Source organism: Artemia sp. Qi Xiang Cuo, chromosome 3, assembly GCF_049724085.1.
Source record: "Artemia sp. Qi Xiang Cuo chromosome 3, ASM4972408v1, whole genome shotgun sequence".
NCBI lineage: Eukaryota > Metazoa > Arthropoda > Branchiopoda > Anostraca > Artemiidae > Artemia > Artemia sp. Qi Xiang Cuo.
In genome coordinates, this window is record NC_142796.1 from 55,354,339 (window position 1) to 55,379,673 (window position 25,335).

Below are 25,335 nucleotides of genomic sequence, written 5' to 3' on the forward strand. Positions count from 1 at the left end.
TGATTTATAATTCAGGGTATATTTTTCACCATTATGGAGGGAGGGAGGGAGGGGGGGGAGTCTTTATAAATTTAGCTATATATGGATTTGCAATGGAGTTCTGACTATACCTGTGTCTTATTTTTTAGGCCAGGCCATCTTAATATTTAATTAGGCTAATCAGAAAACTTTAAATATAGCTTTGAACTTAGAAGCTTAATTTTTTTTATAATGTCCTTTGCCTATCACATTTAAAACAGTTGAAATGGGTGACTTTGATATTGATTGTTTTTTTTTTTGCTCTTTTGGATTGTTAAAAAGATAACTTGTATTAAAAACAGGTACTATCAATGTACTATCACTTAAATATAATAGCTCCCTATGCCCTCCCCCCTCTTCTATACTATCTTGATAGGATACCGTCTGTGCTTTAAATAACAAAAATATTTAACTTATTGGCACCCCTTCTTTAAAAAAAATCGAGGTATTATGATTTAAATATTATAGCTCACTACTCCCCCCACCTCTCTGGATACCACCTTGATAAAATACCGTTTCTGCTTTAAATTAGAAAAATAATTTTTGGGGATCCCTGCTTTCAATAAAAAAAATTTCGAGATATTATCATTTAAATGTACTACTTCCCTCCCCCCCCCTCTGGATACCACAGTCATAGGATTCTGTCTCAGCTTTCATTAGAAAAACAATTTACTTAATAATTAAATAGGTCACAATATGGTTCAAACAAACATGGAAAATAACGTTAAAAAGCTTAGTGTTCCTTGAAAAAAATTGAGGGTATGAGTAAAGGGGTACAAAGACAACAACAAAAATGTCAAAATTACTCGGATATACCTCAAATTATTGGAAAACTGAGTCATAGATTTGCCATGGCATTCAATAAGATCCAAAGAATACAATTAAAAGGGAGCGCACACAAAAACCAAATTATGCCAGTAGCCTATGAGAAATCACAAAATACCCAAGACAATGAACAAGTCCTAATGGAGAGCCCTGGGTCTATCAAAATATTTCAATGGTTTCCTAGGGAATTTGATATCATTTTCTTCTGTCTCCATTTTAAATGAAAACAAATAATTAGCCTTTTGGCATCCCCACTTTCAATAAAAAAAATGAGGTACTATCATTTAAAAATGATAGCCCCCTATCCCCCCTCCTATAGGCAATAGTTTACAATTTATTTTTGAATCATATTTTTTAGGTAACTTCCAATTAAATGTTTAATTCCCAAGCCTTGTACATAGCTTAGTCTATAGCTAAATTTGTCAAAATAGAAGTTTTTTTTTGGGATTCAGTTTGAAAATAAAATTCTTGACTATAAACGATGTAAGAAATAGCGATTGGGAAACTGCATTCAAAATGATTTGAACTCATTTCATAAAGACGATCCTGTTTTTTGTCGACATATGAAGAACTTTGTATATTGCAATATTTGCAATTGCATCTGTCTCTTTTTTATGCAAAGTAACAAAAGAGACTAAAATTAATGAACAATAGAGTAGTGAATAATTATGGTATGCCAAGTAATATTTGGCAGGGAAAGTCACTGGTGATAAATCGCTAGGGGTGGCACCGTGAATGCGTGGTTTTGGGGGATTCGGGGAACCAAATTTTTTTTCGGGGTGACGCATAGATTTTCGGGGAAATACCCGAAAATTCGGGGATAGTTCAAGCCTTGCTTGATTTCTAATCAGGAAAATCGAAATACTAAACCACACGAGAAGGAAAAGCTCTGAATTTGCGGTTGACGCAATAAAGAATTGTCGCAAAATTAATTTGAAATCGACCGAACGCCGCCGCCTCTGTCGGCGGCGGCGCGCCGTTGGCATTACGACACTTCGGTGGCGCCAAGCTTCTCGTCGGCGGCGTTTGGTCGATTCGCCGGCGCGGCGTCGGGGTCTAGCTGGAACAAGTATCCTGAAATGGTATCTTGCATACCATCTAGCGCTTGGTCATCATCAAAATATTTTCTGACACATCAGAATAGTCACTTTCTGAACTTGAGGTCATATTTTTTCACAAAATGTAGTTTCACTAATATATATATAACAATCAACAGATTTTGTAAATTTGAATTTTCACAAATGAAAAACAGTGTCGGATTCGTAGGAAATAGTTATCGCTGATATTATTCAGCTCCGAAGTTTATCGTTGTTTTATTATTGACAACACTGTTTTGCGAATTTATTCAAACTAAAAATGCTAATAGCAGCTAAACAAAAAATCATAGGAAACCCGGATTTTCAGGTATGAATAGACCTAAAATAGATTAAGAGGGCTAAATGTGTTTTCATTTTGGTGTCCTTGGTACTTTAAAAGAGGATTTAAGGTATATATGAAGTATTACGGTAAGGGTATATAGGTTAAGTGTGCACATTTGGGAATGAAGATCCCAATAGATTGTTATGAAGTACAGCTCTTAGAAACAGATTTATTTTAATTAAGGGTAATTGTCTTTATTGTTCCCGCTCAATTTTTGAAACTGGTCTTACAGATCTTGGTAACGCCACTGCTTGTATCTCGTCGATAGCAAACCCGGTATAAGACTATTGACAGAAACATAACTAGTCTTTGACACCTGGGTTCTTTTTTGTTAATCCAGTTCTGGGTTCTTTTTTGTTAATCAAAGGAGAAAAACAAAAGTAATAGCACGTTAGATTCTATGAAGATCAAACTAGATGAGCAGGTTAGGATATGTAGAAGAAAATATAACCACTGCTGAACTAAAAATTGTATTTTTTTTCATATGAAATTAATCTTGATTGGATCACTTTGGGAAAAAAAAGAGCATGGGAGGGGGCCAAGTTGCCCTCCAATTTTTTGGTCACTTGAAAAGAGAACTAGAACTTTTAATTTCCGTTCAGATGAGCCCTCTTACGATATTCTAGGACCACTGGATTGATACAATCACCCCTGAAAAAAAAAATGAACACGCATCCGTGATCTTTCTTCTGGCAAAAATAAAAAATTCCACATTTTTGCAGATAGGAGCTTGAAACCTCTATAGCAGGGTTCTCTGATACACTGAATCTGATTGTGTGATTTTCATTTGAGTTCTACGACTTTTAGGTGTTGTTTTCCCCTTTTTTTTAAAATAAGTAAAATTTTCTCAGATACATAACTTTTGATATATATTTGAAATCAGCTTAAAAATATGATTTTTCTGAAGTATCTATTGGTATCAAAATTCCGTTTTTTATACTTTCGGTTACTATTGAGCCGGGTCGCTCCTTACTTACAGTTCGTTACCACGAACTGTTTGACAATGGGTAAAGTTTATAACTTCCAGCCCTTCCCCCGGGAACTGTGTGGGATTAAGTCATCCTAAAAGAAATATTTATTAGATTTTTGACTATGCTAAACAAAATTGCTATCTCAAAATTTTGATTGGGTGACTTTGGGAAAAGAATGAGCATGGGAGGGGGCCAAGTTGCCCTCCAATTTTTTGGTCACTTAAAAAGGGTGCTATAACTTTTAATTTCCGTTCAAATGAGCCCTCTTACGATATTCTAGGACTACTGGATCGATACGATCACCCATGGGGAAATAAAAAAAAAAGAAAGAAAAAAAAAACAAATAAACACTCATCCGTGAAAAGTTCTATGACTTTTTGGGGATTTCCCCCTCTTTTTTCGAAAATAAGGCAAATTTTCTCAGGCGCGTAACTTTTGATGAATATAACTAAACTTAATAAAACTTATATATTTGAAATCAGCATAAAAATTTGATTCTATTGATGTATCTATGGGCATCAAAATTCCAGTTTTTAGAGTTTTGGTTACTATTGAGCCGGGTTGATCCTTACTTACAGTTTGTTACCATGAAGTGTTTGATATCAAAAGAATCGGCTTATTATGCTGATTACAAATATAAAGTTTTATTAAGTTTTGTGTTACCTACCAAAGGTTACAAGCCTGAGAAAAATTGCCTGATTTTTGAAAAAGAGGGAAGCAACCCCAAAAAGTCAAAGAATCCTAATGAAAATGACACCATCAGATTCAGCATATTAGAGAATTCTACTGTTAAAGGTTTCAAGCAGGGTGCTACCACTTCGAATAACCGTCATAAGCATCAAAAGTCATAACATCCAAAAGGAAAATCCGTCAGAACCCACAACCTAAAAAATAGGACAAGAAATAAGTAAGTTTATATAAGAGTAAAAATTATATATCAATTTCGAAACAAAATGCGTATCTATATTTTCAAATAAAGGGGTGGGGTAAATCATAGCATATATTAAATACGTAACCCAACCTAACCTAGGTACCTTTTCCCCATTAAACCCCCAAAAAGTATAGTTTTAAATTTTGGATGTTGTGACGGTTGGTGGTTCTGACGGATTATTTTGTCAATGTTATGATGGATTTTGTGGATGTTATGGCATTGGATGTCCGGACAGTTGGATGTTATTACGCCTTTCCGTTTCAAACTCCTGTCTGAAAAAATGTGGAATTTCGTATTTTTTTACCAGAAGAATGATCACAGATGCCTGTTGTTTTTTTTTTCCAGGGGTGATCGTATCTACCCAGTGATTCTAGAATGTCGGGAGAGAGGTCACTCGAACAGAAATTAAAAGTTCTAGTGCCCTTTTTAAGTTACCAAGAAGATTGGAGAGCAACTAGACCCCTCCCACGCCCATTTTTTTCTAAAACCGGCGATTCAATATTTGAAAGCGCCATTTTGTTCAGCATAGTTGAAAGGCCCAATAAATATCCTATGCAGTTAACATAACCCCCAGAGCCCCTGGGAAAGGTCTTTAAGTTAAAAAAATTGCCCATTGTTTACGTATAGTATTTGTTTCTGGGAAGTATGCATACATTTTTAGGATGGGGGAGGGGAGAATTTTCTGCTGGGATAACTTTCCAAGGGTAGAATTTTCCATGTGGAAGGAAGTTCGGGGGGGGGGTGAACTTTAAAGGGGAAATTTTATCATGGGGGACTTTCCCGTAATTCATGTACGAAATTATTTTTATATGTCTTGTTTTAGCTTTAATGACTCAATTTTACCCACTGAGATGTTGAGGGTAATTGTCCTGGTTAAATTTTCACTGGGATTTAATTGTCTATAGGATATTTTCGTGGGGAGGGGATTTTTCCGTGTAGATTTAGCCAGATTTTCTGGCATTATTTAAAAAATGATCAGAAATTAAGTAAAAAAATAAATACTGATTTATATATCTGTTTATGCATGTATGTATTTTTAAATTTTTCCCCCACGACGGCTCCATATTTTTGTTTTAAAATTGGAACCCTGTGATATTTTGCCTGAAAAAAAAACATCCAGATGGGTCACAAGTTTGAGAAATTTTTTAAGAGCCCTAATTTCAAAAAAGAATTCATATGATAATGTCATATCTATGAACACATTTCAAAAGCACAAATACGTCATTTCCGCGTCAGGAGCTGTTCTTTCATTTTTAGTATCTATGGCGCATGTAAAAATACACAAAAACATGGCTAAGTATAAAATATCAAATGTAATGATTCTATTTACAAAAGATATTTCCAGCAGTTTGATAATATCTTAAGGACATAAACATAAATTAACTATTGCTCAAAATGAACAAACTAGAGCATCAAATGAGACAAGATCAAGAGGACGACCTTAAAAAACGTAAATCCGCAATCGGTGAAAATGAACATTCTAGATCATCAAATGTGACATGACTAATCCAAGCAGCTAAGGCAAAGGGTATTCCAAAAAAATATCTGATGTATTGATAAAGAAAATGAATAAAAAAAATATGTCGTTAGAATGCTGGCAAAAAAGACAATTATGAGTCGAAAACGAAATTGAAGAAAAAAGAAATAAGCTTTAATAGTTAAACGGCAGAGAAAATTACAACGACTCAAAAACGGAACTGAAATATAAAGAAATGCGTGGTTAAAAGATAAGCAGCAGTGGTAATTGAAACGAGTCAAAAACGAAAGTGATGCGGTCACTGAAAAAAAATTCTAAAGTAATGATGAACTAAATTGAAGAACAAAGACATATGCGGTTAAAAGATAAGCGGCAGCGAGACTTACAGCAAGGGAAAAAAGTGAAGTACAAAAAATGCGGTTACAAGACACACTACAATGGAAATCAGGACGAATCAAAAATTAAAGTGAAGAACAAAAAAATATGTGGCTAAAAGATATGTAACAGTGGAGATATTGGAAGAAATATTGCGAGAGACAAAAAATTATGCCAAAGGTTACATGAAAATGTCCAGGATAATGTAAATCAGCCTGCTGCTTCAATGGAGCAACAGCCTTGGATACGAGACAAGTGACAATGAAAATCGATATATATGAAAGCCTGTCTATCACATCACAAATAAATAATTGTGAAACACATGCAAAAAGTCAAGGATGATGTAAATCAACCTCCTGCTTCACTGTAGCAACAGCATCAAATATGAGACAAGTGACAATGAAAATGGTGGAAAGAAATAGATGGAATATCAAGTGGCTTTCCACTCTCTGAAATCATGTACACCAGGCAGTGCTTACCAAGCGTGGTGGGAGTGTGCAAAGAACGGCGGACCTGTGAGAGCTATGCCAAGAGTGTTGGAACTATGCCAAGCACGGTGGATATGGGGCAAGCCTGGTAAAAGGACGCGACTTTGATCATCACAGCAAGCTGGGAATGTACATTACACACTTACTAATTAAAATTAAAGAGCCGTAATAATCACATCACTGTCACATTACATCAAAAATACAAGTACATCAAAATGCATCACATAAAATACATCAAACACAAAGATTCATTTATTCCAAATCAGACCAAAATATTTCTTCAAAACCGCTGCTTTCATGCGCTGAATAACTGGTGGATTCTTCGTTGTCTCCCGATCCCTTCTGTGTATTTTTCTTGTTGTCCACGTCAACCAGACTTGACCTTCTTTTCTCCCTCTTTTGGTTTCTTGAGACGAGCTTGGCTCTCTGGTGTTCATATCCTCTGAGACCATAGGCTCTCTGATTTCCATATTCCTTACCAACCTCGAGTCTAAAATTTCAGGTAGTAAGGATTCATTCCAGAAAGCTTCAAGCTTTGGAAATACTTTCGCCCAGTATTCTTTTGACCGGTGAACTGTAATTATTTCCCAGTCATCAATGGAGTTAAAAACTATTAAGGGGCATATCTTTCTATCTAGTATCTCGAGTTGGCCTTGTATATGGGAAAAATACCTATGATTTTTTTTTAACTGAAGACCTTCACTGGATAATTCAATAAAAAATCCTTTGACTAGATTTTTGGACTGAGCAGCATCAAAAATGGTTTTGAATTCCGGTATATTATGCACAGTTTTTATCTCTATAGGTGTGCCATCAGGGAGCAATCCATCTACAGATACACAAAGATATTGATGCTGTGGATGCACACTAAGTCCTATTTCATCTCCCTTTATGACATTTAAGTTGAATTTCATACAGTACCATCTAGGTCCCAAATTTCAAATTTGCTTAACAATTGGGGCAACTCTAGTGCTATTTTTTCTAGTTGCAATTCTATGAAAATAACTGCTCGTTATTCTCCTAGATCTCTCTTCAACCCAGTTTTCCTTATTTTTTTATTGCCCCTTGGTATTATAAAACAAACGGATAATGCTGTCACTATCCAATTTTAAATTTTGCTCAGTATATTTTTGTCTGACTGAGCTTCTTTCATCAAGAGTCATAACTGGCTTATTGCAGTTTGGTCCATAGTCCCGATCGCCAAAGTTATCATTTCTGTTTTTTAACTTATCAAAATGATTTCCTCCAAGAGAACCATAATAACTTGTCAAATTACCTTTAGATCTTAAGTGATGTTCTGCTGTTTTTTTGCAATACTTTTTCGTCAAGCAAGAAGGACTGGACCTAAAAATATTTTTCCAGGCTAATTGATGCCATTTCGGACCTGAATTACAAGCAAGGCTGGCTCCATTTACTCTTGCTTGGTATGAACCTCCTTTAGACCGGCTGATTTGCTTTCCCCCGATGAACTTTGCAACAACTGACATGTAGCTTTCAGCTAAGTTTGTAGTTGCGTCATTTCGGAGCTGCTCTGATTTTCTACACACAACCTCAACCCCTGTCATAACATCCTCAAACACGTGCATGGGCAGAGTATTCCACCGACTTTCTATTTTGTCATTATTGTCATTATTGAATTTAGGGCAACCGGAATCGCATTTTGTGTGGTTTCCAAAAACATGGTACGAACCTCTTTTTAACAGGTTCTTCAATTCTTGCGCTGTTCCATTATTTTCGGAATTTATTTTGATCGAACCCCTTAAATTTTTGGTCAATTGTTGGATAATTCCTCTGGGAAGAAATTTGGTGTACAAACCTTTCTTATTTTTGCACAAGTTATATAGATGCGTTGTATAGTTCTTTGTGACGTGATTGGCACATTCATCTTTCCGTATGTTTGAACCGTAAGAGACACACTGTTTTAGCTTATAAAAAACACTTGAATCACTGTCACCAATAAGCTCTAAAAACTGTAATCCATGCATCTTTTCACTGGAACGAAAGCCTTCAACTAGAATGTCTGTTTCCATGCTCTTCGAATGTCCGTTATAGTTCAGAAAGCAGAAATGGTCTTTAGGACTTACTTTAGAGTTTGCAGAAGAAAAACACATGTAACAGTATTTGTTTTTTATGCCAACATATAACAGTTTTTTCGTAAATGCATCTATGATAACCGCAACACATCCTTTGGCTGAATAATCATGCCCTTTGCTACGCTTATTCCACCCTCCATCACACATCACTTTTGTCCAGTATGAGTCCTCTTTATACCTATCTTCATGAATGGCTAATTGTAAGGCCTCTCGTCCATTTTCTCGCAAAATTTCCGACAAACTATTCATCCAAGCACTACCCACCTGTCTTTCAATACGGGAATAAACTATTTGCGACATTGGCTTCACTCCAAGCACTCCAAAGAGTTCACACAGTGTAGAAATCAGAATCATTTATTAACATAAAAGCTTTCGTTGTCAGGTTTTAAATCCCGACTAAATCGCGCTATTATTTACAAAGTAAACAAAGACACAAAAAAATTAATACACATGTCACTTATTGTAGACAGAAACATAAAAAGGCACAAACGAATTGCTGAAGCGATTAGTGCGACACTTGGGCTGGGCTAGCTTTGTTGCTTTTGATCTTGTAGTTACTTTTTTTTGTCAGCATTGGGGGTAATATATTTCTGTGTTTATCACTTGTCAGAAGAAACTGGCCAAATTTACAGATAAGTTGAAAACGGCGATCGTGGAGTGACGCCAAATTTAGTTGAGACAGTGCTGATTCGTAATCAGTGTACTGATCAGACAGTATGGCCTTCACCGCTCTTTTCTGGACTGATTCGAGTACTTCGCTCATATAGGCAGTGTTCTGAACCTGTGGACCCCATACAGGGCACGCATACTCTAATATTGGGCGAATATATGTCAGGTAGGTTGTTTTCAATTGCGGCACTGAAAAAGCAAATCTTCGCATCAGTAAAAGGGTACGCATGGCACAGTTCGCCTTTTTCACTACCTCTTGGACGTGGAGGCTAAACGAACAGTCAACGCTGAACGTAACACCGAGAATAACTGCCGACGATACGCTTCGGTATAGTGGAGGGGGGCACTGAAAATCCCTTTTGAGAGGGTTAAATCGAAGAATTTTGGTTTTCGTTTCATTGATTTGGAGGCTGTTTTCAGAACACTGGTCTCTAAAGTTGTCGATAAATGATTCACTGAACTGGGGAACGGTTTGAGACTTTTCAATGAGGTATTTTAAGAGGGTGGAAAGGTCATCTACGAATTTGAACCGTTCGTCAAAATCAGCCAGGACGAAGTTGATCACTGCCAAGAACAACAAGGCAGCAAGTTTAGTGCCTTGTGGGGCACCACACATAAGCTCAGACCATTCCAAATCAGTATCACCCGGGTAGAGACCATATACACTCTGTAGTTGGTCATGTAAGAAATCTATTATTAATAAGAGAATATGTCTGCAAGCTCCCATAACCTTCAGATTGTTCACTGCAGTATAATGGCGTATCAAGTCAAAGGCTTTTCTATAGTAGGCTAGAAGGAGATCTACAATTGTGCCTCCTTGGTCAAGCCATTCAACAATAAGGTGATACAGCTACCACCTCCAGTGCCCATGGCTCCCCAAACGGCCTTCAAATTTAAGCAACCTTTTAAAATTGAGTCTTTTTTTTTTGAGAAAGTAACTTGTTTACTTTCTGTAGTAAAGCTTGAAAGATATTCTTTTACACTTGCTACTGGACATTCTGGTTCATTTTTAATCCTCTTTTCCCAGTTACACTTTTTACATTTAACTTTCAGTTCAGTTTGCAGGCCTTTCTTTTCTAATTGTTTTATTATAAAATTTTCATATGATAGTCAACAACTAATCTTGTATGTGAATACAGAAGCTAATTCAATGAGGAAATATCTTAGATTTACAATGCAATTTCCATCTGAAATTCCAGATAAGTCAATATCGGTAAATGTTGCTGACCCATCGATACCAGAAGAACCTCCACCGCTTCCCAAATTCTGTGCTTCGTTTAGTTTAGGATTTACTGAAAGTTCTTCTGTAATTTCAGATGAGGTTGAAAAATCATCTTTTTGTTCTCCAAGCTGTTCCTTCCTAAAAATAAAAAATGAAACATAAAAAGGAATGCTGGTTGATAAACCCATCATTCACAACATATATACACATAAGGGAAGTAATTATTGATGTATTGGAAACACTACTACTGTTAACAACTCACCGCAGCACTAAGTCACCTGAGGCCAACACAGCTACACACGCTCCCAATCCATCTTATTCTATTCAAAGCCCCCTTTTTACACCCTCCTTGGAAGTTCCCATTTCCCTTGAATCTTTCTTTATGACATCATTCCACTCCAACCACAGACGACCAGCTTTCCGTTTAGCCCTATGTGGTTGGCCGAAAAGAAAAAAATCTTCAGCAGTCTGTCATCTCTCATCCGCAGAACGTGCCCTAGCCATCTCAAACTTTCTCTCATTATAGTCTTAGAAAGGGGGATTGGACCACACTGGGACAAATCCGGATTGACTACTCCCTCTTAATTTATTAACATGTCAATACAACAGTTTATTATCATGCCGTCTAGCTGCATCTTCCAGGTCCTCGGCAATTTTATCCAAAGTCTCCACTTCACAACTCCCGAGTTCATATTTTATGCTTTCTTCACTTTCATAATATTTTTTATTTTCATATTATCTATTGGAAGTGCTCTGTTTTATACAGCTCATAAGGATAGATATAACTTTACAAATCTCACGTTTAGCTCAGGGATAGATTTTTGTTTTTTCCGTTTAGAAACTACTATAAAAAAAAACCCGAAGTAAAGCTTATTGCATATCATTATATACCAGAACTCCAGTGACAAGGCCCTGGGATGTCTTCTTCATAGCTTCACAAGTCTGATAGCTGGAAACCAGGCGCTAGAAAGGCCCCCTACTCCCCCTCCTCGCCCAAAAAACAAAGCTAAAAAACGTTCAAGCAAGTTTGTTTCCTCTATTAGATATCCTGGAGGCAAGTAGTTAATCTTCCTCCAAATCATAAAACAACCTTACACCTGAAACAGAAATTTTAATTGTTTGTATAGAGCTGCTAAGATTTTTCTGCATCCTCCTCCAGAAAATTGCATTGTATGTGTCTGGGAAGCCTAATGTAAATTTGTCTCCTAACCATTGTACATATAAAAAAAAGTTTTTTTCCATAAATTTTAGATTGAACGGGATTTAAACCCAGAACCCATCGGAAGCAATTTTAAAAGCTTCTGGACTGGATGGAATGAACATAGTATATGTAATATTTACTTACCGGTATTTTAAATTCAGCCACCTTCTGTTTACATTTTTCTTCCTCATGGCTCAAACGTCATTTTGACAGTTTCTTTCCGAAAGTCATAATGATATATAGAACAGAGTCCAATCAGAATTGCGGGCTTTTTTCCTATTGGCGGACGAAATAACGCTACTAAGCGGCAAACAGTGGGTAAACAAAGTAAAAATCGACCAATTTTTTTATTTTTATTTTTTTTCTTTTATATTTAGTTTGTGATGGACATCAGATACTTTCTGTAATCATTGTAGATTATAAAATCTGCATACTGTCCAAAATTCTAGCCTTTGGAGCAGATTTAATGCCTTATAGCAAGAAAATAATGAAAACTAAAAATTATTTTTTGCACCAAAAAAAAAAAAAATTAATAATTCTGTAACCAACATTTTTTTTTTTTAAATACCAGTAGAATCAACTGAAAAAATATCTACTTTCATTTCCCATCTACTAAATTTTTATTCAACAAACTAAAATAACTTGTTTACTTTTTTTCGACAAAAGATAACAAATATATATAAAAAGTGAAACCAACATTATTTTACTTTCTAACTCGGGAGTCGTCAAAAAAAAAATCAGCGCAAAATCACTTATATCGCAGCAGTTATTCCCAATTTCCTAGCATAGGGAAAATAGCATTAGCCACTAATAAAGACGATTAGCCTTAAGAACACTTTTGAGATACCACCAAAAAACATTATTCATACAAATATTTTTAATTTTTCAAGTTTTAGATAGTATAGAAAGAAATTGGTCCTTACTTATTGTTCAGTATCACGAACTGTTTGATGTAAGTGTTTTTCTTATATTCTTCTTACTTTTTTTCTAGGGGCAAATCTACCGTATCTCTTTGGAAAAGACGAAATGGCATCGCGCACTGGGAAGTGACGGGCAAATAAAAGCAAGGGATTGGACGTCAGTCATAAAAAACGTGCTCAAGGATAACGGTATCTTTTGCATTATATCTTTTAAAAGTGTTCATAAGCGTGAAAGGTATACAACTGCTCGTGGTAGGTGCAATGTAAAGGGATGCTCTGCTTCCTATTTTTTAAAAATAAATAAAAATGAATCAGGTGATTACAGAGTCGAAAAGTTTTTAGAGTTTGAATTAAAACCAACAGGAGGGGTAACCGTAGCGACAAACAAAAAGAAAGGCAAGTTGAGGGTGTTTATAGTACATTATATAAGGACAAATGTACTATTATTGACAGTGTTGATGAATATGACCAGCTTGTACTCCCACCTTCAATAAAAGCTTACACAAAAGCACTTCACGAAGCAAATTCAAAAGCGAGAAAACATTTTGACACTTTTGCGTCACTTGAAATTCAAGCCAAGACTTACGTAATAGCAACTAAATCCCCAAAAAGTGAAAATATGGATCAGATTTTCCAGGTTCTATGCAACAACTATCCAGTCGTCCTTTTAGACTTTTTTTGTGCCCTGAAAAATAATTGAGACTGGCAGGACTTGAGCTAAAGAAAATGAAAAATTTAGTTCTGAATCTTTATGATACTGTGAGTAGTGTCAATAATAGTCAATATGTGTAAACAATACTAGTATTGTACAGAATTGTCTCACACTAAACCGGATAAAGAATTAAAGAGAATTATTATTCTGATTGTATACTAAGCAGCCCTTATAAGGTAGAGATATACTATATTATGGCTTTTTACATGAATAAACTTCGGAACTTAACCAGACTTCAGTTACCCATATGTTTAAATGATTTTTCTTGGGCCACAATTTTTGGCCTCCTTTTAGAATGAAACAGATTGAGTTTAGATTAATATTTATAAAAGTGTTTCAAATTTTTATTTACGCAAATCACGGCTCCATCATTCACGTCTATCACCAGGCTAGTATTATGTGGTGCACATGTAGTTAAATTTACAAGTGCTTTTGTAAGAAAAGAGACATCTTGCAAGAAAAGAGACAATTCTGAGCTTGTAATTTTTACCATTGTTCGTATTTTGCAGCAAAAGAACCTTAAAAGAGTTAAATACTGGTGGGTTCGTCTTGCATATATTTTACAAGAAGATTATATAACACCAAAGCCAAAACTGTATTTGAGGGACGTTTCTGAAGTAATACAGAAAAAGGAAGCATTAATCGATGAAACACTTAACGCAGATTTCAGTCAGTACTACGCTAAGCTTGATAAATTATCTCAAACTGGGCCGAAGATCCAAAGGAATCAATTTGTTCATGATTTATGTGGTTTAAGAAGAGAAGATTCGAGTGAAGAAATTTACAGCATTATTTTTCCCATCAACCAAGAGAAGAACGAATACAAAAGTGACTATGTCTTCCAAAGAGCTAAACGGCTAATTGTAAATCTGTGTCCATTGTCGACAGCTGTGATGATCAATTCCAATGGTGAAGGGCTTATCGGTAAAGACAGATTAACAAACTCTTCCGTTGAAAATTATTTTAAGATTCTTAAACATCAGGTATTAAAGGTAGCCTCTAGGCCAATTCATGGAATCTTGGATTCTGGAAATTTTGCTGGTGAAGCCCGGCTTTAAATTTATCAATGTTCTTCAGGTCATAGAATTCAGATATATTGAAAAAGTAAACAACAATCAACGAAGACAAACAGCTACAACTCATCACGAAGCAATTCAGGCGATGAAGTGCTAAGAATCTGAGGTGTGTTTGAAAGTGACGGCTTTTGAAAATTGTCCCCCAGTTTCTGTTTTTAGGTTTGAAATCTAAACCCTTCAATTTTAAATTTTTAGGAGAAAATTTGCCAGTTTTAAAACACTAATTGGGCTGGTCTTTAAATTTGGGATATGCTGCTTACAAAGATGTCTGGCAGATTTTAAAGCAATTAATTTATGATTTTTTTTTTAACTGATTTTTTCTAGATTCTTTCTCGATCGATTCCCTATTCTAGGGAATCAAAAACCAATTTAATTTATGTCACTTCAAACAGGAAACGACGTAATCGGCTACCGGTTTAGTTGTAAAATTATGTAAGTTAAAAAGTACACCTCAAATTGGACTAGGGCTGCCAAGAAAAAGAAAACTTATATAACATACAATAATTAGTTTAAAAAATACCATTTTGACAATAGTCTTCAGGTCAGGTGAATCATACAGATTTAATGGTAAAAAGAAAAACATGTAGTCATAATTAAAAAAGTCGCACTTAAAAGGCTTTACTCGTCCTCGTCCTCGTCCGAATTTAAAGCATCGACTAGTGTCGAATTCTGACTCAAGGGATCCACCTGTTTCCATTTCTTGGTAGCCCGAGTCAAATCGATGGGGATCACCCTGTCATGGACTCCACTTGACGACCTGAGGTCAAGTTGCTTTGTTTTCATAAGGGCCGAAACAGTCGAGATATTTAGCTTATTCCGATTTTCAGTTTTTACGACGGACAAAATTGAGAACTGTCTCTCTGCTCCAGTACTCGAATGGGGCAAGCTGCAGAGAGTCAGAAAGTACTTTGGAAAGTATGGAAAGAGTTCATTTCCAGCAGCGTCTTTAAAAAGGGACAAAGCTTTCCAAAATTTGCACGGATTTTCGAGGTCCAACTGTAAAACGTGACGGAGAATCGTTTTCCTCCGTGATCGTTTTCCTCCGTTTAATTAACGCAAACTCAAGTTTGCATTAATTAAACTTGCTCATAACTCAAGTTTATCGGATAAACCTATTTTGCCCCCCCTCCTAAAAAATCCTGGATCCACCCCTGTGCTGACTGAAACCATATGTCATCTCATTCAGAAGAGAAGAAGCACTCAAGTTCACGGCATTCACCTAACACAGTGGTCAGCAGCCATTTTAGTTAAGAGACTCAACGTTAAGAGCCATTTTAGTTAAGAGACGATTATTTAATATCTGACAACAATAAATGTATCAAACCTATATCATAGCTTTAAACCTTGACTCAATTACGAGTTCCCCACCCGCTATTGACCCTACCCACAAATATTACTATTTACATTAGTTCTACCCTAGGATGAAAGGATGATAAACTTTCTATCTACAAGTAAAATGAATCATTTTATGCAATTCTGAAAAAAAGACAACTTTTACTGCTTTCAAAGTTTGGTAACAATTTTTTGGCATATTATGGAGTGATAACTGTTTCTTAACACGTATATATATATATATATATATATATATATATATATATATATATATATATATATATATATATATATATATTATATATATATATATATATATATATATATAATGTTACTTTTCTACTTACTTTAATTTCTCTCAGCAGGCTCCTTTTTCTTCAATAAAAATTTTCAGACTGAGGAGATTCACCTAATCACCATGGGTGGTTTTTGTTTTGGGTGGCTTTTGTTATGATTCCAATAGATTCCCAATCATCAGAAATCCAAGTGTCATTACAGCTTCATTTTTAGTTGGTAAGATTTGATACACAGAAAGATAATTTTGTCGACCTTTAGACACCGGAAGTAAAGTGTCTGTTTATGAAAATAGGTGACTGCTTGTCTGTCTCTTTAAGAGACAGACAAGCAAAAATTGTAAGTTGTCATATATTTACGAGAATTTTTTTCCCTGAATTCATTGAAAATAAAAAAAAGTTTTGTTTACTATAAATCATGACTTTTTACTAGTTTTTATTAGATTTCGGAAAATTTACTAGATCCTCTAAATTTACTAGATTTTTTTTTTATTAGATCTAGTAAAATCCTACTGACGGTGGCAACCCTGTTCTATCATTTGCTCTTGTTCAAAGTGTTATTTTCTTTGAATTCATTTCGCTACCAAAAATTTTCGCTAGATAATTCATTAAACATACTAACTTAAATGGACATTCTAATATTGAAACTTAGCTGTCTAGATTATCCAATTTAAAAGAATAGTAAAATGATTTAAATTTGGCTGAAAAAAAAGTAGCCTCGCATGGGCTTCATCAGAGCTGTGCCGCATCATCTATACTGTCAATATTACATTTTTGCCTAAAAATTTGAGCTTTTATTGCCACCCCTTGTGCGTGCTACCCGGGGCACTTGCCCCCTCTAGCCCCTCCCCTAGATCCTGCCTTGGGCTTTATCTGCATAGAATTGAGTTTCATGTGGTTTAGTGGAATGGGGGTTAGGTTATTATGCCGGATTAACATTGCCTTAAGTGGCCTAAGTTAAGAAGCATAGGTTACAGGATTTTGCTTGAATTTTTTCATGTTTATTCCCAAAATAACGTTTAGGATTAAGCAAAGATTTGAAATTTTTATTTAAGAAAGTCAATGAAAGAAAAAAATTATGTGCTAGACTTTAAAAATTGTATGTTGCCTACTTCCCCATACATGTTGTCAATTGATGCCCTTGTTTCCACCAATAGTCTGTTATATTGATTAAAATACCACACCTTTTCCCTCCAACGATTGAAAAAAATCGAAACTACCTGTTAATGTTACAATTTAATAGTTTACCGATCACTGGCACCTAAAAATACAGTTTCGCTATTCAATAAAGCTAGGCTAGTTTCACCTATAGTCCATTAAAATTCAAGGAGACCAGGGGTGGCTCGAGAGGGGGGGGGTGAATCACTCCCTTGCTTTCGTGAAGTCTTACAAGTCATTTATTTGGAGCTCATTGAGGTCCTAGGTGTTCAATTTTGAAACTGTCTATGTTGCGTTTCCTTCTCCTGTAAAGACTTTTGCATTTTCAAATTTCTAGGTAAAGAAATAGCTGATTTGACAAAACTTGGCTTTAGTCGTAGATACCAAAAACTGAATTCGCATAAAAATAGAATGGATTCGTTTAATTTTAAGTTTTTAATTTTATTTTTAAATACAGTCGTTAAAATTAAACCAGGTTTAAAGGGACAGGACAGGTAGCAGTTCATGCATCGAAAACCTGCTTATGCTCGCGTACGATTTGTTTTTGTCTGGTCATTAAGAACTAGCCCCTACGTTTTATGAAGTCATTTAAGTCGTTTATTTTTGCCTCATCCAGTTTCTAGGTGCTCAATTCAGTTAGAGACACTTTATGTTGCATTTTCCATCTATTGAAAAGACTTAAGAATTTTCAGGCTTCTGAATAGAGAAGTCTGAATAGCAAACAAAATGTCAAGAGACAAATAGAAAAATCGTGAAAATTTTTTGAACGTTGCAAGGACTCTAGCGAGACATCGATTGGCTTTAAGAGAACTGAAGAACAAAATGACAACTTTGTTCAAATTGTTCAACTTCTAGCGAGATATGTGGCAGCTCTTGATACCCGATATAGACCATACAAATTTCCTTAATTACGCACAATTCCTCAGGACGATTTCATTGACTTTCTTTAAGTAGAAGTTAAGGAGAAGATCCTTTGAAAATTTTTTGAACGTTGCAAGGACTCTAGCGAGACATCGATTGGCTTTAAGAGAACTGAAGAACAAAACGACAACTTTGTTCAAATTGTTCAACTTCTAGCGAGATATGTGGCAGCTCTTGATACCCGATATAGACCATACAAATTTACTTAATTACGCACAATTCCTCAGGACGATTTCATTGACTTTCTTTAAGCAGAAGTTAGGGAGAAGATCCTCGACGTAGGCTAGGATTCAGAATTTTATTCTTTGATGGCGGTTACGATACCCGATGCTTCACATTCTGATCACCTTGCGGTCATAATCTGTAATATCAACTCAGAAGGGACACCTAGAAAGAAACTATGATGTTAGCGAGGCTAATGAAAAAAACGGTCAGGGTATGTTAGAAAGTATTATAGGAACATTGTCAACGAGATGAATTCTTCTGGATAAACTTGCTTTCCAGTCTTATGACTATGCAAGTTCGATGTCTGGTCAATTTAATAAAGCCCAGCAGAAAATATATGAACTTCATGATTGGCATGTGCCTTAGGCTCACAGACTAAACATTGTGAAAGAACATAGTTACAATTCGCCTCTTTTGATAGTCGAGCTTTTCAAAGAGTATAGGGTAGTCAAAGAAGCGGAATACAGATTACAAGGCCAGTAAATCTAGAGATGGGATAAAATATAGTTATTGCATCCCTTATGGTTTTATAAATTAGCCGTGGAAATATTCTGCGATGAATTCTCTATTTTTTTTCTATCAATTCAATTCTCAGGCAACTTATGATCTCCCCATTGATCATACGGATTGAAAAATGTTTGGGAGATGTTAAGCCTGACATGTCGTCCATATTGTATCAGAGGTTTGGTCATAATAATGAAGTTGAAAAGGAATTGTGGATCCCAAGAACTCAATCTTAGAAGGAAGAAGAACTTCCGATAAGCCCTGATACAAATTCATTTTTCAAAACAGAAAGCGGAAAATGCTAATAATTGAACAAACATCGATCAGCTTTCGACGTTGTGCCGCCAAGAAATTTTTCAACCCAACAAAGACATACCACCACCGCACATATTTTCCAGTTGCTACTGCTGAATTAAAATTTTGCTCAACATTGGCGATTAGTTTTGAAAATTTTGTATTGAATTTGCGTGAAACAGAAAAAAAAAACAGAATATATTTTCAAACTTCTAAGATCAATATGAACAGGGAAAGTTAAAACGTATAATCATATAACACAGCCCCGTCCAACTCAGACCTTTTACTGAACCCCCAATGAATTTAATCCCATTAATTTAATCCTTATGCAACTAAACTTCCATTTAACTTAAGCACATTATTATCAACCCTATCACCTTCATCCCATACACTTAAGTCTTAGTCAACTCTACCCGATTCAATTAACCCTTTGTCGTCTCAGCTCTACTTCAACTCCACTTTCATTCAATTTAACTCTCATTAAAGTCAACCCTCGTTTAATTCCGATCCCATTCAATGAAGTTACAAGTAATCCAATTTCCATTCAACTCAACCCTTTTACTTTAGTTTTTTTATGAACCTAATTAAAATCATGTTAATATTCTTTTAAGTTTGATAGTCTAACCAACTCAAATTCAAACCAAATACCTATAATAACAACAGAGTGATTCCATTTTGGCTTGCCACACTTGCCAAATGTAATGGTCAAACCATTACGTTTGTCCAATTCTAGACCTAATTTAGAAAGTTCTAGATCCAGTATTTTTCTAGGTAAAGTTGTATTACCGTTGGCTATGGAAGAAGAAGTCCTATAATAACAAAAGATGGCATAAAAACAAGGGTGTCTCGAAGGGGGGGGTGTATGATTCACCCCCCTGGTTTTTGCGAAGTCGTACAATTCGTTTTTTTTACCTCATTGAGGTCCCAGGTGCTAAATTCTAAGACTATTTATTTCCTTCTCTGTGAAACTCTTTTGCATTTTCAAAGTTCTCGGTAAAGAAATGGCTGATTTGACAAAACTCAGTTTCAATTGTAAAAATTAAATACCAAATTCGCTTGTAAATAGAATAGAGTATTTTTATTTTATCGTTTAATTTTAATTTTCCGATGTCGTTTTTTAATAGAGTCGTTTAAATTAAACCAGGTTTAAGGGGACCGGACTGGTAGCAACTTAAGCCTTAAAAACCTGCTTATGCTTGATTATGATTTGTATCTATGTAGTCGTTCAAATGTCATTTAAATCGTCTGTTTTGCCCTTATCCAGTTCCCAGATGCTCAATTCAGTCAGAAACAGTATACGTAGTATTTTCCTTCTCCTGAAAATACTTTGGGAAATTCAAACTTCTCTGTAAAGAAATGGTTAATTTTAGTCTTGCTTAGCTTCAGTCGTAGATACCGAAAACTGAATTTGCACGTAAATAGAATAGAGTTGTTTCATTTTATCGTTTAATTTTTCTTTAAAATTATCTCAGATTTAAACAGTCGTTTAAATTAATCCAGGTTTAAAGGGACTGGTCTGGAAGCCTATCATCTGGCCTTAAAATCTGTTTATGCTCACGTATTGTCGGATTGTCGGTAAAACTTTGACTACGAGTGGAAAAGAAGGCAAGAAATTTCTGAACACAATGGAAAAGTAATTAGAATTAAAAGAAAAGAAGCCCCAGGAGACCCTTTCAAAGCAAGTGTACACAGGATAGTAAAAAAAAAACTTGATTACAATACGAGGTTGAGACGGATGCAACGTTTGAGAACGACAAGCAAGATTTGGCTACCCAGAATTTTTTTCCGTAGGACAGGAGTGCCTGTGAAGACTCAATGATAACTCATTTAAGTCGGGAGGTAAGTTTTGCACGGGACAAAAGTAATGAGGAAGGTTAAAACTTTGAACGAAACGAAATTAGATAGGAAATTATTCCCAACGTGTGCCTCCGGCTCTTTACGGTAATTTTCATGTCACCCCGTCGATCAACACGGATTGCAAGAATTTTCGGAGGGGGGGGGTATTTTATCTGTGTGTTTTTTTTTTAGGGGGAGGGGGCATTTACCGTTGGGGGGGGGGTTGTAAACGCTGTCCACCGAAAAAGGACAAGGAAAGATAAAAAAAGACCGCTAATATCTTAAGATGCGTCAATCGAGGCATGCTCAATGCCGATAAAAACCAGAAGAGAACAGAAACGTCTAGCAATAAGAAAAAAATGAATTGCAACTAATCAAGTGAAGAAGAGAAGGGGAAAATCAGAATTGCACGTCAATAAAGCTAAAAGTAATTAAATCTAACATACATTGGGGTGGATTCTTATTACCTGGATGTGGTTGGAGTAGCTTAAATACATTTGGTTTGCTTTTTTTTTGTGCGTGAAGGGGGGGGGGTCAATTGTTTTTGGTTTTCCTTTTTTTAATATCGTTTCTAGTTTTCTTATCACTTCTTGCATTGTTCTTTCTTATCCATTTTTCAGGTTTCGTATTGATTTTGTATTTTTCTTTTGTTGTACTAATATAAAGTAATAGATAAATCTTGAAACGAATTCAGCTAAAATCGAATATACAAATCAAGCTTAAAGCGAACAAAAAAATTTTAATATTGTTTCATAAATGAAACCCAAAACGAACATAGACTAAATAAACAATCATAGCAAACAGACATACAACATTTACTAACATAAATGAATAAATAAACCTTAAAACGAATAAAGCTTTAATTAAAATATGTGAATCAAGATTAAAACGAACAAAAATCAATTTAAAGAAGAGTATGGGTACTGCCTCCTTCCCTAACTGTAAAAGTCTAAAAGCTTCTGCTTCATTGGCACTTTACAAAAAATGGCGCTTTATTACAAACATTTTCTTACATACTTATAACAACATTGAAAATAAAAAAGGAAATTACAGCAAAATCAAACTTTGAACTGATTGGCTTTTCAGCAGTTGACATCATTATATATTAAATATTTAGTTTAACCTTATTTCTTCCCAAGACCGTTCACGAAAAATTTAGTTTCACTACAAACAAGAATTTAGCTACTGCCTCCTTTCATAACTTTAAAAATCTAAAGCCTACTGCGTCATTGGCGCTTCACTGAAAGTGAATTATATTACAAATGTTCTCTTGTCCAGTTATTACAGCACTATAATGAAAATACATATCACACTATTCAAATTTTACTATTTCAATTTTATTTTATAAAAAGAATTTTACTTTTTCAATTTTATTCATTCAATTAGAATTGTCCCTTTAGCTTCCTTATAGTATATTAAACGCTAAATGCATAATATGCGTTCAATACCTTGTGGTAGTTAAGTGTTTCTCCTTGTACTATAAAAATATTACATTGAGATGCCTACTGGTACAGAAATTTTAGCCGACCACGCCACTGCTCGTGTGGGCTGTTCTAGCAGACAACAAGCTGAACGTTATCAGTGAAATCAGGTTCCAATACGGGTATTTAGCCTGTTGATAAAATATGTTCTGACTATAACTGAAATATAGGGCAAGACGTTTCCGATCAAAGACCCAACAACGTATTTTTTACATGTTTTACAATCTCGAATACATTATATCATCAGTTGTTGGTACCCATGACATTGTTAAGACTGTCTAGGAAAATTTTACGGTGAATGAAAGAGATAACTTGGTGGAAATACAATGTACATAATCTTCTGTGTTTGAGCTATGTAAAGAGTTAACAATCACTTTCACTGAATAACTTCTTAATATTTCAACAATCAGTGGATTTGTTGTCGAAAGTTGCAGTGAAGATTTTGAAAGTATAGTTCGCAAGGGTCCAGGAATAAGGAAGCCAATTTCCAGCAAAAACCAAAGAAAGTACCTTATTTCGTGTGGTCTTAATCAATCAAAGCTGAGAGGCTCCCAGTTGATCCTTCAATATAAAAATGAAACAGTGATGTTTTCATCCGGGATGGTATGAGGATTACCAGTTCTTAGAATACAATGTCGAGAAAGATGCTGCCTTCTGCTTCCCGTGTTTCCTTTTCTCTAGTGGTCTCACGACCGACCAATCCAAAAAACCTTGAGTGGAAGACTGTCTGCGGTAAGGGCTCAAAATGAAGAGCAAAGAAAAGGCGAAGAAAGGAAAACTGGCAAGTCGTTTCTCCCCCGAGTAAAAAGAATCAGCTTTGTTCTGTTTTTGTCATTTTTGTCATTTCGCCAATAACAGCATCGGGATTTCTTAATTAATAAAAGCGCTCGAACTAAGGTTTTGCAGCAAGCAAAAGGTGGAAAGACAAACAGAAAAATTGTGAAATTTGTTTTGACACTGAAGGGACCCTAACAAGACAGGGCATTGGCTTTAGGACAGCTAGAGAACAAACCGAGAACTTTGTTCAAACTGTTCAACTTCTAGCGAGATACGTGGCAGTCATTGATATCCGATATAGACCATACAAATTTAACTATTTACCCACAATTCCTCAGAACGAGTTCATTGACTTTCTTTCAGCAGAAGTCAGGGAGAAGATCCTCGACGAAGTTTTGGATTCAGAATTTTTTTTCTGTGATACGATCCCCGATGCTTCACATTCTGATAAGATTGCGGGCGTGATCCGCAATACCAGCTCGGAAGGGGCACATAAAAAGATACTATTAAATGCTAGCGAGGCTAATGACAAAACCAGGCAGGGTATGGCAGAAAGTATAATAGGAACATTGTCAAGGAGAGGCATTCCTACTGATAAACTAGCTTTCCAGTCTTGTGACTATGCAAGTGCGATATCTGGTGAATTTAATGGAGCCCATAAGGAAATATCCGAACTTCTTGATCGTCGTGTGTCCTATATTCCCTGACAGGCCCACGGACTAAACATTCTTTTAGAACATAGTGGCAATTAATCTCTTTGAATAGTTAGGGTTTTCAACATCCTTGACGAAATATATGTGTTCTTTTCTTCATCTACAAAGCATTTTGCCACCCTTAAAGGAAAACTCTCTTCGATTCAAAAAAGCATTAATATCTGAAACTTATCATAGACTCGATAAACTGCAAGGGCTGAAACCATACAAGCAGTAGCTACTTAGTTTGAAGCAATAGTTTCAGTCCTTTACGAAACAAAACAAAAGTCGAACACACAGGCTACCGGCCTTCTGAAAAGGATTCTAAACTTAGAATTTATCGTTTGCCTCATCTTTATGAAAAAAAATCATGCACAAGATAAGGATAGCAACAGAAAAACTTGAAGAGAAGATAACATCATCGTCGCAATCGAGATGCTTGAAGCTATGAAGAATGAAATGGATGAAGTATCGGAGAATGAAATGAACAATTTCATTGACAGTGCAAAAGTGTTTGCCAGAATGAGAGAAGTCGATCCAGAGGCAGATTTTGTCAAACATCATCGTCGGCGACTTGGATCATCTCGTTTTGACAGCCAAGCTCAGAGTCAAGCCAATATCTCAATGTATGAGTTCTATAGACACCATTTTAGAATCCTACAGGGTGACTACAATGATGGGAGATAATCTCAGAGCTTGCCTTGTTAATTTTTAGCCATTTTAATCCTAACTTTAACCTCCTTTAAAAAAGGGTTTCAGTTGCAGATATTGAGCTAGCGACAACGTTTTTTTCCAAAACAAAAATGACATCCAGATTCTACTCCTTTTCGACTAGAGCTTGAAGTTCTGTTTCAGTTTTGCCACGGCGCTACTTGCTTCAGACAAGTCCTAGGGGAAGGAAATTGCTGGCACCACTAGCTTAAGCAAGGCAATCGCTTTTGCAAATTGGCTGCGACATCACCTGTTGCAGTTGTTGCTGCCGAAAGAACATTTAGCAAGCATAAGTTTATTAAGAATTGGCTGAGAACTGCCATGGTTGATTTTGGACTATATTCCTTATGTTATTAACGAATGAGAAAGACCTCACCGAAGCCACTGACTTAAACAAGATTGTCCAGCGATGGTCCACTTTGAAGAACAAGCGAATTCAAACATAGCTGTCCTTAGTTACGCATGATGTATTCCGTTTTAGCTTCTTGTTTGTCTCCATAGATAAGTATAAATGATAGAAGGTGATATATTTATTATAATGATATAATACATTTCCACGAGTCATATAATGTGACACAGGAGTCGTTTAAATGATGGGATCTCACCCCCCCCTGGTCTTGGTCCTTCGAGCCACCACCACCTAAAAACACTTGATTCCTCATTCTGCACTCTTTCTAATTAATATAATGTTGGCTGCAGTGACAATTACCATTC

At 35.6% G+C, this 25,335-nt stretch overlaps 3 protein-coding genes across 3 annotated transcripts in view; all 3 read right to left on the reverse strand.

The window, feature by feature from the left end:
• thoc6 (THO complex subunit 6) overlaps nt 1–25,335 on the reverse strand; it is a 140,638-nt gene that overhangs the window by 87,925 nt on the left and 27,378 nt on the right. The window lies entirely within an intron of this gene.
• Nucleotides 7,560–11,880, reverse strand: LOC148954299 (uncharacterized). Its single transcript, XM_089087241.1, is given in 3 exon segments — nt 7,560–8,943; nt 10,120–10,626; nt 11,834–11,880. Coding segments are annotated over 3 exon segments (1,938 nt in total).
• On the reverse strand, nt 9,033–9,993 carry LOC148954300 (uncharacterized). Its single transcript, XM_089087242.1, has one exon. It carries the CDS (start codon nt 9,991–9,993, stop codon nt 9,103–9,105), a length of 891 nt encoding a protein of 296 aa, XP_088943368.1. The 3' UTR covers nt 9,033–9,102.